This window comes from Montipora foliosa, chromosome 6 (assembly GCF_036669935.1).
Source record: "Montipora foliosa isolate CH-2021 chromosome 6, ASM3666993v2, whole genome shotgun sequence".
NCBI classification, from domain to species: Eukaryota; Metazoa; Cnidaria; class Anthozoa; order Scleractinia; family Acroporidae; genus Montipora; species Montipora foliosa.
Window position 1 is genome coordinate 69089711 of NC_090874.1, and position 12500 is coordinate 69102210.

Genomic DNA, 12500 nt, shown 5'->3' on the forward strand with positions numbered 1-12500 from the left:
TTTACACGGGTCCGGACAAATTTTTTCACGGACGAATTTTGTACCTGGACCGCCTCTTTACCTGGAACAGTGCAAATCCTGTTACAGATCGGAGTGATTGGTTAAGCTAATGCTTTTAGCCAATCACGTTGTAGCTAGGTGAAGTACGCGGCAAATCAAACATGGCGGCAGACAAAAACTTTATGTGATAGATAAAATAAATGCAAAGTCGGAAAAGCAGGCGAAGGAGTTGACTGGGAGACAGTGAGGAGCAATTACGAAGACAACCAAAATGTTTTTGGAAAAGTACCCTGATAATGACAAGAACAAACTCCACCGAGGCAGGAGGAAGCTTCAACAAAGACAGAATCCTAAACAAACTAAAAAGTATCGTGCTTTTGGTTTTTGTAAAATTTGATTTTAAAGAGAGGGAAATGTAACTTTATGGAAGTAAGAAATTGCGACCTTGAAAAATTTTTGCTTAGCAACCAAAAAACATAAGTAGATTCCATGCCTTAACCACGCACGGTTCGGGTGTTTTCACGAGTCCGTCCGCATAGGGGAACCGTGCCGGTCAAAAAGTTGACCTGCTTTTTTCAGGTCGCAAACTTGCACACTTAGCCGTTCAAAAATTCGTCCGCGTTCCACCGGTCCCGTGTGAACGCAAGGTGGAACCGTGCAAGTTTTTGTCCTTGCACAAATTTGTTCGGATCCGTGTAAACGGGGTCTTAATCCGTCAGATCATCACAAACGAGCTGTGATTAGCTTGTTTCCTCCTTGTTCGAATAACCTAAAAAAACGACTGTGCAGTGATTGCGTGCGAACAGAAGGACAGAGTCGATGTTCAGGGGAATAATATGCATATTTTTGTGACAAACAAACGAAACTGGCCCATTTGTCACTTCATGTGATCACGAGGCCCAATGGTTGACCGCTGAATAAAAGCACTGAGAGCGCATTTTTAGTGTTAGCCTCCATCTGATGTGAACATGTTCACAAATTCCAGCGACAAGATGACCTGTTTACAACTCGGTCTATTGTTTAATTTTCAAATTTCAGGCACCTTCCCACCGGTTTCTACTTTACTTTACGTCGAGACTAACCCTGTATCAATGTGTGATTGGTGTTTGTATTCAGCGGTAATTCTAAAATTCGAAAATATATTAAAGGGGCTATTATCGTCCAATCGCGGAAACTCGAGGCGAAGGATCAGGGATTTCGTGATGAAATAATAATAAATCGAATATCGGAAGAAAAGGGTTCCCGGGGCCTGCAAACACCAAATCACTGTTTTGTCACTTCATTGAAGTGAATTTTCATTGAAGTGAAGTTTGAAGTTTGCTGTTTGAGCAAAATATATCGTTTAATAATATGAAGTGAAAATCTAAATCTAGCACAAAAATTGAACAAGGGTCAAGCGACGTACCTGTGTTTCAAATCGGTTTAATTTTTAAAAATAAGGATAGTTATTGCATGAGCGGGTCCACAAAGGTGGTCCATGTTTTGTACACGTCCAGTGCAAAGCCCTGTCTGATTCAATGTACATGATGGTCCTGTTTATATTTCAAGGTTGGGGAACACTATCTTCAGGAGGGTCTACAGCTAGCGAACTCATGCAAGCACAGGTACCATTGGTCTCCAAAGAGCGCTGTCTCAAAAGTTACCCCAGACGGATCCATGACTCAATGCTGTGCGCAGGATATGACGAGGGAGGAATAGATACATGTCAAGGTGATAGTGGAGGACCCTTGGTATGCAGGTATAATGGCAAATGGCATGTTGAAGGCGCCACAAGCTGGGGACACAGATGCGCCAAAAAAGGTTACTTTGGGGTGTATGCTAATGTCCGATACCTGCTTAACTGGATTCGTGAAATGATGGCAACTTACTAGGGTTTATATTTAGCCTTGATTACCAGCTGCTGTTTCGGGAAAGGACCTCACACTCCTCCCCTGAAGAGGAACGAAGACCAGACTGGAGAGAGCGGCGGAAATCAATCAATTTGTGGGTGATGTTGGGCCATATCTGTTTGTTTTGTCATTAAAGAAATAAATTGATTGACCACACCGACACATTTTAAGAGTGTTTAATGTCCACATCCTAGTTTAAAAAAAATTCATGACCAGCCGGGCTGCCTTTCGAAGGCAAGCACCCTCGCATTGGGCAACAAAAAAGTATAGAATATCTTATGTGCACACACAAACCGAATCGATGGGGGACATAGAAAAAGGAACAGACAATCTAAGTTCTAGAGTACACGTGTTCTAGCTGCTGAACGACGAAGTGATAGAACTTCCCGTTCCACGACACCAAACTGGAAATTGGCAGAAGGGCTGCTAAAAGAGCTTTGCTAAGACAAGTATATTGCTAAACCATTGGGCAACTCTCAAAATGCTTCAAAAATCGAGGAAAAGAAACAAACGTTCGCGAAGAGAAGAGGAATTAATTGCCAATGTCTTGGTCCACTTTGCTGCAAAATGCTTTATTGCAACTTTTAAAAATAACCACTATTTACGAAACAAATTCGCCTTATGTTATAAAATGTCATGCCATTACATTGATCACAAAAATACCATACCAAGCGTCTCTCTGTGTTTGTCCTGTATCTAGTCCTTTCATATTATATGACATCTTGTTCACGGAAGGACGAAACATCGGTTTTTTCACCTTCGAATTCTCCTAGAACGTTAGTAACACAGTCTTCAACCTCACTGTGTCCTACGCCTTTTGTTAATTCTCTTAACTGCTCCTAGCAAAATAAACAATGTAAAAAAAAAAATTGTTCACCTTAATGGAGAAAATGTCGCGTGATTAGTTTTTATAACCAAGTGTGATGGTGAAATGGTGAACTTAACTGTTGAAGCAAGAGTAGTTGAAAGATAGCCTAGTCAACTTGCCAGGAGAACCTTGAAACGTTCACAAACTCGTTTGTATGCTGTACAAAAACAACCCTAACCAATCACCATTACACTGGGTTCGTTAGACAGCCATCCTGCCCGCATTTCAAGGTATCAGACACCTTATAAATTAAGGCTTTACTTTCATTGAGATTTATACATGTTCAAAATCACATCTTAAAAATCGTTACAAAATACCGTCTTTATGGAGAGTTATTGCAAACAAAACGCTATAAAGACATTACCTGGAAGCAGCCATACAAATTCCATTTTCCCCTTTTTCTTTTTCAGGTAATGAATATTGAATGTCTTAAATTCTAAGTCGCTCAACCTTTGGCAAGGTTGCTGCCAGGTAGCTTTTCTAGAAAACCGTCTCAGCAAATTTCTCTAATCGTTTTCATTTGAAAACAATGTTTTCCCTCTTAAAGCACTGGTTTATTCTTCCCCCTTACTTTACCACCTAATATGAGCCAACGCACCAGTCAAAAAGCTAAGACAACGTTTTCTAGCCAAACTAAAGGAAAAGCGGCGTTCATCACGTTCCTCTTCTTATTCCTGGCGAGCGGACGTTTCCTTGTACATACGTATTTGCTTTTGGGAAAAGCTTTCTGTTTACTAGAGGCAGTAATTTTCATAATTTTTCGAGTGAAAAACTATTACCTAGAATCCTCAATTAAGCAACCAAAAAAGCTTTAAAGGGGTTTGTACTAAAATTGCATCAGCGTGCAAGCGAAATGTGAATAAGAACCTAGTTCCACCATTCAACTTACGCCCAGAGAGAAGAGTAAAAAAAACAAGCAATCGAAAAGAAACCACGCAGCTCCGCATTTTTGGGTAGGGTCGTACCGCTTGTTGAACACTATATTTCATTGGCTGTGTCGTACTTCCAATTGTTTTCTGTGCTAAATCCATTGTTCTCTTTGTTCGTTTTATTGTTCTTTTGGCCAATCATGAAGCCCGTTCAATGAGGTACGACACGACCCACATTTTTAGGGCTGTAGTCAGTAAAAACGATATCCTGCAACTACTTAAACCAAACCTTGCTTTTTTTTGCTTAGCATATTCGGGTGTTGAGAGAGTGACGAATGAAGGAGAGCCACTTTGAGAAACGTTTTGGTATATGACCACAGAGTGCTCGCAGGCATCGATGTTAATCACCCTTGAAAGCATGTAGCACTGTTCGCCAAAACAGCAAACCGCACGTCAACAAGTGAACATAACGTGAACGTTAGTATGCGAGCAGTCTAGCCTAGAGCAAATCAAAAGTGAATATGCTTAGTTTAATGACTTACCTGAACTGGAGTGCCACAACATATTAAAAGGACAAGCAGGCAATCCGAAGTTTTTGCCCTTAACTGCTGATATGCTGCAACACAAAAAAAGAAGTTTAATAAAAGACTAAACCTTACAGAAGAAGAAGAAGAATGTGTTGAATAATAATACACATTGTTATATCGCTGAATTTTTCCCCCAACAGCGCGCGCTCTCATTTGTTATTTCGAGGTCACATGACATCTAACAATAAAACTGTTTCCCGGCAAATGTCTCTGAGCGGGCAACAGTGCAAAATCTACGACGTCAGAGGGTAACAGTGCACTGTTACCCGCGAATGTTAACCGACGACCGCCGTTGTTGTTGCCATTGCACTTGTGCTATATATAACAAATCACTTAGGGTGCGTTTGATTGACCCTATTCCGGAATAAGAATACGTGGAGTGATGATTTAAAACGGCATGTCTGGCGCTTTTTAAGCCACAAGGATAATAATATACGTTTAAAATAGCATTTTAGCAAGTGTTTGATAAGTTTAATGTGAATCTCCGTAAAAACGAAGGATTTCTAACTTCTATTCCGGAATACGGTCAATCGAACGCGCCCTCAATGACTGGTCCCTTGGGAAATAGTTCATTTTCCCTCGAATTCCAATGTTTTCCTTCGGCTGCGCCTAGGGAAAACATTGAGATTCTCGGGAAACAAATGAACTGTTTCCCTCGGGACCAAAACACAACACATTGTGACAATGTCCAAATATGGTCATAGCGCGCGCAAAATTCGTTGTGCGTTCTCAACAGATATCCTGCGATAAACGTCTCGGAGAAACATGTTAGTTTTTCCAGCATTTTTTACAATAAACGTAGAAAATTGTGCTTTGTCATCAATGTGTTGACGATACGGCCTCGTCGGCTAAGTATCAGGCGATATCCCGCAGGATAAAACGGTTAAATATGAAAATAAACTAATTATGATGACTAGAACCTGCATGTATAATTAAATATTAAGAAGCCTATAGATCGATAAAATAAAGTACATGATGGTCATAGAAATAGTAGCTATAAAGAAATAACACTAGATTACAAGGAATTGAAACGAATGAAATGACAAGCTGCAATCTCAGACAAAAATAAAGGGGACAGTTCACGCTGCGTAGCAGATTACCCCTTCCCCCTATTCAATGTTGCAAAGAGAACGGCGTTTTTCCAGGAGCCCGACAGTTTTTACGCCATCAACATTGTCACGGGGGAGGGGGGTTCAAACATGCTTTGGTGTCACGATCTTTTTGACCGGGATTGTAGCAATACTAGCGTAAGTATAGTAGCATTTGTAAAGACTCAACTGCACAAAAACAAAACCATCCCTAATAGTCTAACATAAGATCAGGTTTAATCGAGTCCTTAAATTTAGAAAGAGGAAGGATCTCTCTTCCTGCTGCGCCCATTAATCCTCATCAGGAAAGGCGACCACAACTCTTTTTTCGCACGCAGTTTTTTTCGCTTTCCCGATTATCCGAGAGCCTGGAACAGGCGCAGCAGAATCGCGTCAGAAGATACAGGCAATTAAATGTCACAAAGTGTCCACTAAACTGTGGTTCTCAAGTAAAAAGACAAACAACTGCATTTACTTCGACGAAAAATTAACTTTAACCCTTCCACTTACCTTATTGCTACAAAATAGCTGGCAAATGCTCAGACCTGACGTAAATGCACACTTTATGTTGGGATATCAAAGTCGGTCGTGCATTTCAGGGTGTAAGTGGAAAAATACCACAAAGGCAAGCTTAATTGAAGAGTTTTCACCAACCTGCGCTATTCGAGCACACTGGTTTCAGCTGGTCTCGTCCGAGCATAATCACGCCCAGGCATTATAAGTTGGCTGGCTCGCTTAAAATGCGCGGCTCGAAACCCTGGAATGCTCTTTCGAGTAAAATTAACCTAAAAGCCTCTGCCCGCAAGGTTAACCTGACAGACAAACCTTGAGCTGTTAAATGAGGAGCAGAATCCGTTAGGTCAACAAGCAACTTTAGGAGACACTTGAGGATTGGCAAACTGTGATGAGGAATCCTATTGGAAACAATGCAATCAAATTAGATGCCTTTGTTACAATTAAGACCTGATGAAAACCTTAAGATCATTTCCAACTCTAAATACTTTGCTGAATGATGAATAACAAAAAGCAACTATGAATGAGATGAAGAATGCAGACCACCAGTTTTGCAAGGATACATGAGCCGCGCCGGATAAGGTTGCAAACGCAGTATAAGCTGGGGAGAGCATGTTGAAATTTTGGCTGTTGTTTCACCCAAATCAAAGAATGCAGATGATGTCACAGGCTTAAACTTTGCAGCACTCTAAGACCCTTTGGTGTTGGTATAGCAAATCTTCTGTTCCAAGTGCTTGTCCAGCGATCCTCTGCTTGAAAACTCAGTTTACCAGAGTGCGGAGACAGACACCTAAATTGTACTGTCTGATAGCCAATATATGAGATTTCATATATTTAAACTGTGGTCATGCACATTTATTATATGGGAAGCAATTGTCAGGATAAATGGAGCATGCTGATTGGCTGGTTTTGGTGGGGATTTTACATTACGGACCATTGCCATGGAAACGGTCCTTTTCCGTAGTTTTTCTCTCTCCCTGGAAATTCACTGAAGTTGAGCGAAACAAAAACAGTTTTTAAAAAAAGCGGAAAAGGTTACCGTTCAAAGTTTGCTGATGGTAAGACCAAGATTTTGAATATTCACTAAGCGGTGTCCGATCGCTCAAAGAAACGATGCCATGCAATCAACAACCAGACTTACTGACCTTGCTCGGGAGGGAATATTGACCCTCCGTCGTTTTTGCAAGGACCTCGCGCATACTGCTACGGCGTCGGGCGTCGGGCGTCGTAAGAAGTTAGTAATTTAATTTTTAATTTTGTTGTTGTATTGTAGTTGAATAAGTGTGAATAAAATGAACTTGAACTTGAACTTAAAGAGAAAAGGATCATCGCAGTTCAAAAATTATCCTTGAAGTACCTGGGCCAAGCATGCAGCATTGTGGTATGCAAAGCGTCTAAAATCCCCAGACGGGCTTCTTCATTGGGATAATCACTGACCTCCAAATATGACACCATAACTCTCAAAAGCCGCTACAGAAAAATGGCAAATAGTTTATTCAAAAATATTGCAAAATTGCTCCACAAGGAAATGTGTGCGACGCAAGCCGCAGTGCCGAAGTGAACGAAAGTGGGTTTCGAGCGGTTCGTGTCGGATAGAGTGAAGATTCTGAGTAGAATGGATTGTGCCGCAGCGCCTCAGTGCCTTAGTTGTCTTAAGTTTAAAGTGAATTGAGTAGAATGGCTGGTGCCGCAGTGCCTAATTCGACTTAAGGTTAAATTGAGTTGATCACACTTACTGCTGTCGCAGTGCCCTGGTGCTTGCGTCATGGATTACCACAAATGCGGCACTGGACAGCAGTGTTTTTAGGGTCCATTTCTTGTGGCTCGGTATTCTGCAATCTAGCCGAAATTAGACTTCCAGGTATATCGTGCTAGTCGCACCTATGGAGAGTTATGGAAGGAAACTGCGTTAACACTTTAAGCCCGAGGGGGGCCCCAATTGACGAGTAAAATAGTCTGGCGTTAGATAGCCTGTTCCAGGCTCCCATATCGTCGGGGAAACGATAAAAGCTGCGTGTGAAAAGCGAGTGGGGGCTTGGGTCGCAGCGAAGCTGGGGAGCCTGTAAGCATCTCTTAAAATTCTTCATTCTTCAGAGATGCTTACAGCCTTCCCCGCCTCGCCTTCGCAAGCATTTTTTTCTCTTTCCCGACTATCTGGGAGCCTGGAAAAGGCTAGGCTTAAGACAGAGTAAAATCTAAGTGGGTTGACACAAAGGAAAAGTTAACAAAATGTCCGGAACGTTTTAAAGGGTACCAAACCTTAAAATGCCGTAAAGTAGTTATTCCCATGTGTTCAATAAAATTCTTCAAGTGACTTGCGTATGCCTGATACAGACAAATACAAAACTTTAGGTTTACTTCTAGGCATGGGTTTTTATTGTATACACAACAAAACTAGTTCTCAGAAAAAGTCTGGAGTGCATAACAATCAAAATATCTAAAAAGCAGAAAGGTCAAGAACAAACTGTGAGAGAAAAAGAAAATGTTTTTTTTGTGGATGGGAACAGCTAAAGCAATCACAAAACCAATTATTTATCAATATTACGAAATTTGAAGACAAAGTGACAGGTAAGTTCTTCAAAAATTCACAAAAACAGTAAAGGTTCAATAAGATGAAAACTCAACAAACTTTGCATCATCACAAATACAGTGATCACTTTATGATTGTTAGTGGCCTGACAAATTCCAATACTCACCCGCCGCATGGCAAGTTTACTTTCAAATTCCATGGATGACAGGACAATCTGAAACGTACTGTCAAATTTGTTGGTCTGTAAACAGGAATCACAATAAAAATATAATATAATTTCATATCATAGAGACCTGGCCTAGGGTTATGGGCACATGGTGTCTAGGGTTACTGTCAAAGAAAACAAGACATGAAATAGGTTTTAAAAAATAACAAAAAACAAAATGTTTCTTACTTTCCTTCCAAACTTGGGTTTTATAGGAGATAGTTCAACCACTTTCAAAATGCTCATCAAACAAGGGTGAACAGCCTTCACAACAGATGGCTCACTGGTGTAAAGATGACGCTGGATGGCCTAAGAAGGCAACATACTGTGTTCAAGTTCGGAACAAATCCATTCCCTTTTATTGACACTTGCCACAACAGTAATAATTAATTTGTTGTGTGAATAAAAGGGAAATATTTAGAGTTATTTAGAAATTGTCTATTAATTTTGCTTTGTGACTTTGTAATCTTGCAACTTTGAACCAAATAATAATGAAATTTGATTAAATAAAAAAAGAACAGAACTGAAAAGGAACATTAGAAAAAGCTAGATAATATTGAAATATGTAGGAGAGACCTATTTTAAACAAAAATATTACTATATCTCTCTCTCTATTTAACAACGAGATTCCATGTTGCCGTGCTTCTGTTCAGCAATAGATCACAGATGATGTCAAAATGTGCTAACTTAGCAAAAATGATAGATAGATAGATAGATAGACAGACAGACAGACAGACAGACAGACAGACAGACAGACAGACAGACAGATAGATAGATAGATAGATAGATAGATAGGTAGGTAGGTAGGTAGGTATGTAGGTAGGTAGGTAGGTAGGTAGGTAGGTAGGTAGGAAGGTAGGTAGATAGATGCAACACTTTACCTCAAAGAGAACATCAGCTCTTCCATACCACTGAAGTTCAGCTGAGTTCTGAAACAAAAATTCAATACATGCATGTATCAATGTTGCAAAGCAACACAATATGACAGAAAAACGCTTTTTTCCCCTCAACTTGTAGTAATTAAAAAAAAATGTGGAGTAATTTACCAAAAGGATAGTCTGCAATACAGACAAATTGAAACTCCTGGTATTGATACTGTCAGATTGACATGTCCACACTGCACGCAGGCAACCTGAGGGATTGGGCCATGGTCAAACTTTAAAATTTTCATGAAAGAACTAACTCTTGGATTTCTTTCAAGCCAGAAATTCTCAATACTTCTTTTATTTGCATTTTTGCAGGTTCCAAATTTATTGCGTGTATTTAATTGTTCTGTTGAACTTCTCTTTTGATATAGTTTGTAAGCTGGAGCCTTCCAGTTTGCAGATAATAGTCCATAACTTCTGATATACTACATAAAAATACTAAGCAGTTCAAAATACCATGTTTTCCACAACATGCCTCAAACATTTTAACCCCAACACTTTGTTGTCCACCTGTATTGATCATTAAGCAAAAATAAGATATAGGTCATGACAAATATCCAACATTTAAGAGTCACCATGGTTGGTTTATTGTGTTTTTAGTGAGCGTATATTGAGTGAAAATATATTTTAGTGAGCATATATTGGATGCTTTTCACAGTCTGATTCCTTAACCCATGGACACCTCAAACACCCTGGGACTCCCTCAAATGAAGAGTAAAATCGTCTAGCATTAGACCGAGTAAAATCTGTCAAGTCTCACTCCCAGGGATCGATGGGTTCAAAACTCAATAATTATTATATTTCACTTTCAATTGAAATATAAAAACCAACAAAACACTGTACTCTACAAAATTTGTGCCTTTTTCTGCAAAGCAAAAAAGAGGTTTAGCCTGCAGAGTTACCCTTCAAAATCAGCAAATTGCTTTTAACAAGATGTACACTCACAGTTGTAAGGCTTTGAAGACTAACTGCCTGGACTGAGCTCCTTGAAGCATGGCCAAGCTTATCAGGATTAAATACCACGGTAACCCATGCTTCAAGAAACTCAGCAATGGATATTAGCCTTTTAATCATTTTGAGTAGGATAAGTTATTTAGCTTAACAATAATTATTATATTAAGCTAAATATTATATTTTGATTATATTTTGTTCTCATTGCAAGAATTAGAAGAGCCACAATCACAATTTTTCATCAAATTATGAAAGTTTGTTGACTCCACACCAGACTTAAAGTAATTTTGATGCAAAGGTTTTCACTTTGAGCACAGGTTTTGGATCTTACAGTCTGCTATTACTCATAGCTGATTAACTTAAGTTTGAAATTGACTCGACAGCCCAGAGAGCTGTATTGAGGAGAGAATGACATCAAAGACTCATTCAATTAAGCAACAAGTGTGAATGCAGCATGTTTACAATAGTCTGAAAGCCCGCAATTCCAGTGCTGCATGCTAAATCAATTATTATACCTTGTAATCATCTATAAGAAGAAGCAGAGGTGACATCAGTTTTGGAAAATGATCCCCTACAAATGGATGCTGTCAAAACAAAATAATCAATAAATGAATTTCTCTTGAAAATGCCTGATTTCCAAATATAATGGTTCAATGAAGCTACGTATTTCTAGATGGGTAGTATGTTTCACTGCAAACACTAAATTCTCCTGTATTAAAGACATAAGTCACTTTTGTCTTCATTGTCCTACATATGCTGCTCTGAGAACTAACTTGCTGGCCTCTGCTTCTTAAATTGTTCCTGTGAGATTGTCTTTCAGACTAAGGAGAAAGTTAATTGAGCATTTTTTTTTCAATTCTGTTAATTTATCAGATGAAAAGTGCATGCAAAATTATATGAGACTAAAAGCAATTCAATGTAGAACATTAATTTTATACTATGAAACAGTCTGTGCACTCAGAGTTTTTTTTTTTCACCTGCACCCACTGTAACTTATTTATCCATGCGTGAGCTCTCTTGATGAGTATGTCTGCTCTAACTTACTAAGCAAACGCTCCAAATACATTAAAATGAAAAACAAATCATACCTTAATTTGCATGGTACACCACACTAATGCATGGTATGCTATAGGAGACTTCTTCCAAGTTTCTTTTAGAAGATGAGGTCTCAAGAAATCAAGAACAAGTCTGAACAGCCCTGAAGGAAAAACCAGGCCCACTGTGCTTGTGTCTTCTGATGCAGATGTATCCTGATGTGTACATTTACTACCAGAATTAAACTCAGCATCACCAGAAAGGAGCTCACTAATAGATGAACACTGGCAGTGTGTGCAGATAAAGGAGAGTAGTTCTACAAAAAAAGTAAACAAATGTAAACCAACTGAACATCACAAGATTTGATAACGTTTATCAAATAATTAAATGCTTGAGAATGGATTAGAATACGACTTAAGTAAGTTAAATCTCCACAAGTACTCCTAAAAGCATTGAAGCATTGTCGTCATCTTAAATTATGACAGCAATTCTTAGCATTCATGAATTAAAAACTACATTACGTTAATTTACATGTATGATTCTTCTAAATGTAATCAAAATTCTAAAACTATTTCAGTTGGTAACTTGCACAATACCGGTAATTTACCAACCATGAGCTGTGAGCCTTGAATCTGTACTTGACCATGAATGTTCCTCCAAATTTGCAGCACATAATGACACCAAACAACAGGCTATTTTCTTCATTAAAAATTTCCGATAAGAATGCTGTGTAATGAGATATTGGCTTATTAGGTATATACATTTTCAGAGGATATTACACAGGTGTATGAGTAATAAAATTCTATATTGAATGGCAATTACAATTAAAAGCTTGTAATTTCATGAAATAACAACATTCAACTCAAACATCATTTCCATTGAACAAAAAAATAAATAAATAAGGAGTTTATCTTTAAACCACTGACAAATTTTAACACGCTACACTGCCTAAAACATGATTGAAAAGAAACAGCTATCCTAAAAAGAGTTGTTGTTGTCTTGTATTGACTTACAGGATTTCCAGTGTCGATTTGATTAA

The 12500-nt window shown here is 38.9% G+C and overlaps 2 protein-coding genes across 4 annotated transcripts in view; one reads left to right on the forward strand and one right to left on the reverse strand.

The window, feature by feature from the left end:
* LOC138008286 (chymotrypsinogen A-like) overlaps window positions 1-2049 on the forward strand; it is a 19307-nt gene extending 17258 nt beyond the window's left edge. For both annotated transcript variants that reach the window (XM_068855573.1, XM_068855574.1), the window contains one exon: window positions 1549-2049. In XM_068855573.1, coding sequence (XP_068711674.1) covers window positions 1549-1871 — 323 coding nt within the window. In that variant the 3' untranslated portion in view covers window positions 1872-2049. The remainder of the gene's footprint in view (window positions 1-1548) is intronic.
* Window positions 2050-2440: 391 nt separating this feature from the next.
* Window positions 2441-12500, reverse strand: part of LOC138008285 (TELO2-interacting protein 2-like) — a 12738-nt gene continuing 2678 nt past the window's right edge. Inside the window, exons 3-15 of one of the 2 annotated variants that reach the window (XM_068855571.1) lie at window positions 12475-12500; window positions 12073-12187; window positions 11515-11777; window positions 10942-11010; window positions 9932-9985; window positions 9431-9478; window positions 8739-8858; window positions 8511-8585; window positions 8074-8139; window positions 7172-7284; window positions 6127-6215; window positions 4169-4242; window positions 2441-2728 (exon numbers count right to left, since the gene is read on the reverse strand). The exon at window positions 12475-12500 is cut by the window's right edge and continues 93 nt beyond it. In XM_068855571.1, coding sequence (XP_068711672.1) covers window positions 2600-2728; window positions 4169-4242; window positions 6127-6215; window positions 7172-7284; window positions 8074-8139; window positions 8511-8585; window positions 8739-8858; window positions 9431-9478; window positions 9932-9985; window positions 10942-11010; window positions 11515-11777; window positions 12073-12187; window positions 12475-12500 — 1241 coding nt within the window. In that variant the 3' untranslated portion in view covers window positions 2441-2599. The remainder of the gene's footprint in view (window positions 2729-4168; window positions 4243-6126; window positions 6216-7171; window positions 7285-8073; window positions 8140-8510; window positions 8586-8738; window positions 8859-9430; window positions 9479-9931; window positions 9986-10941; window positions 11011-11514; window positions 11778-12072; window positions 12188-12474) is intronic. The other variant, XM_068855572.1, reaches the window with a different exon arrangement.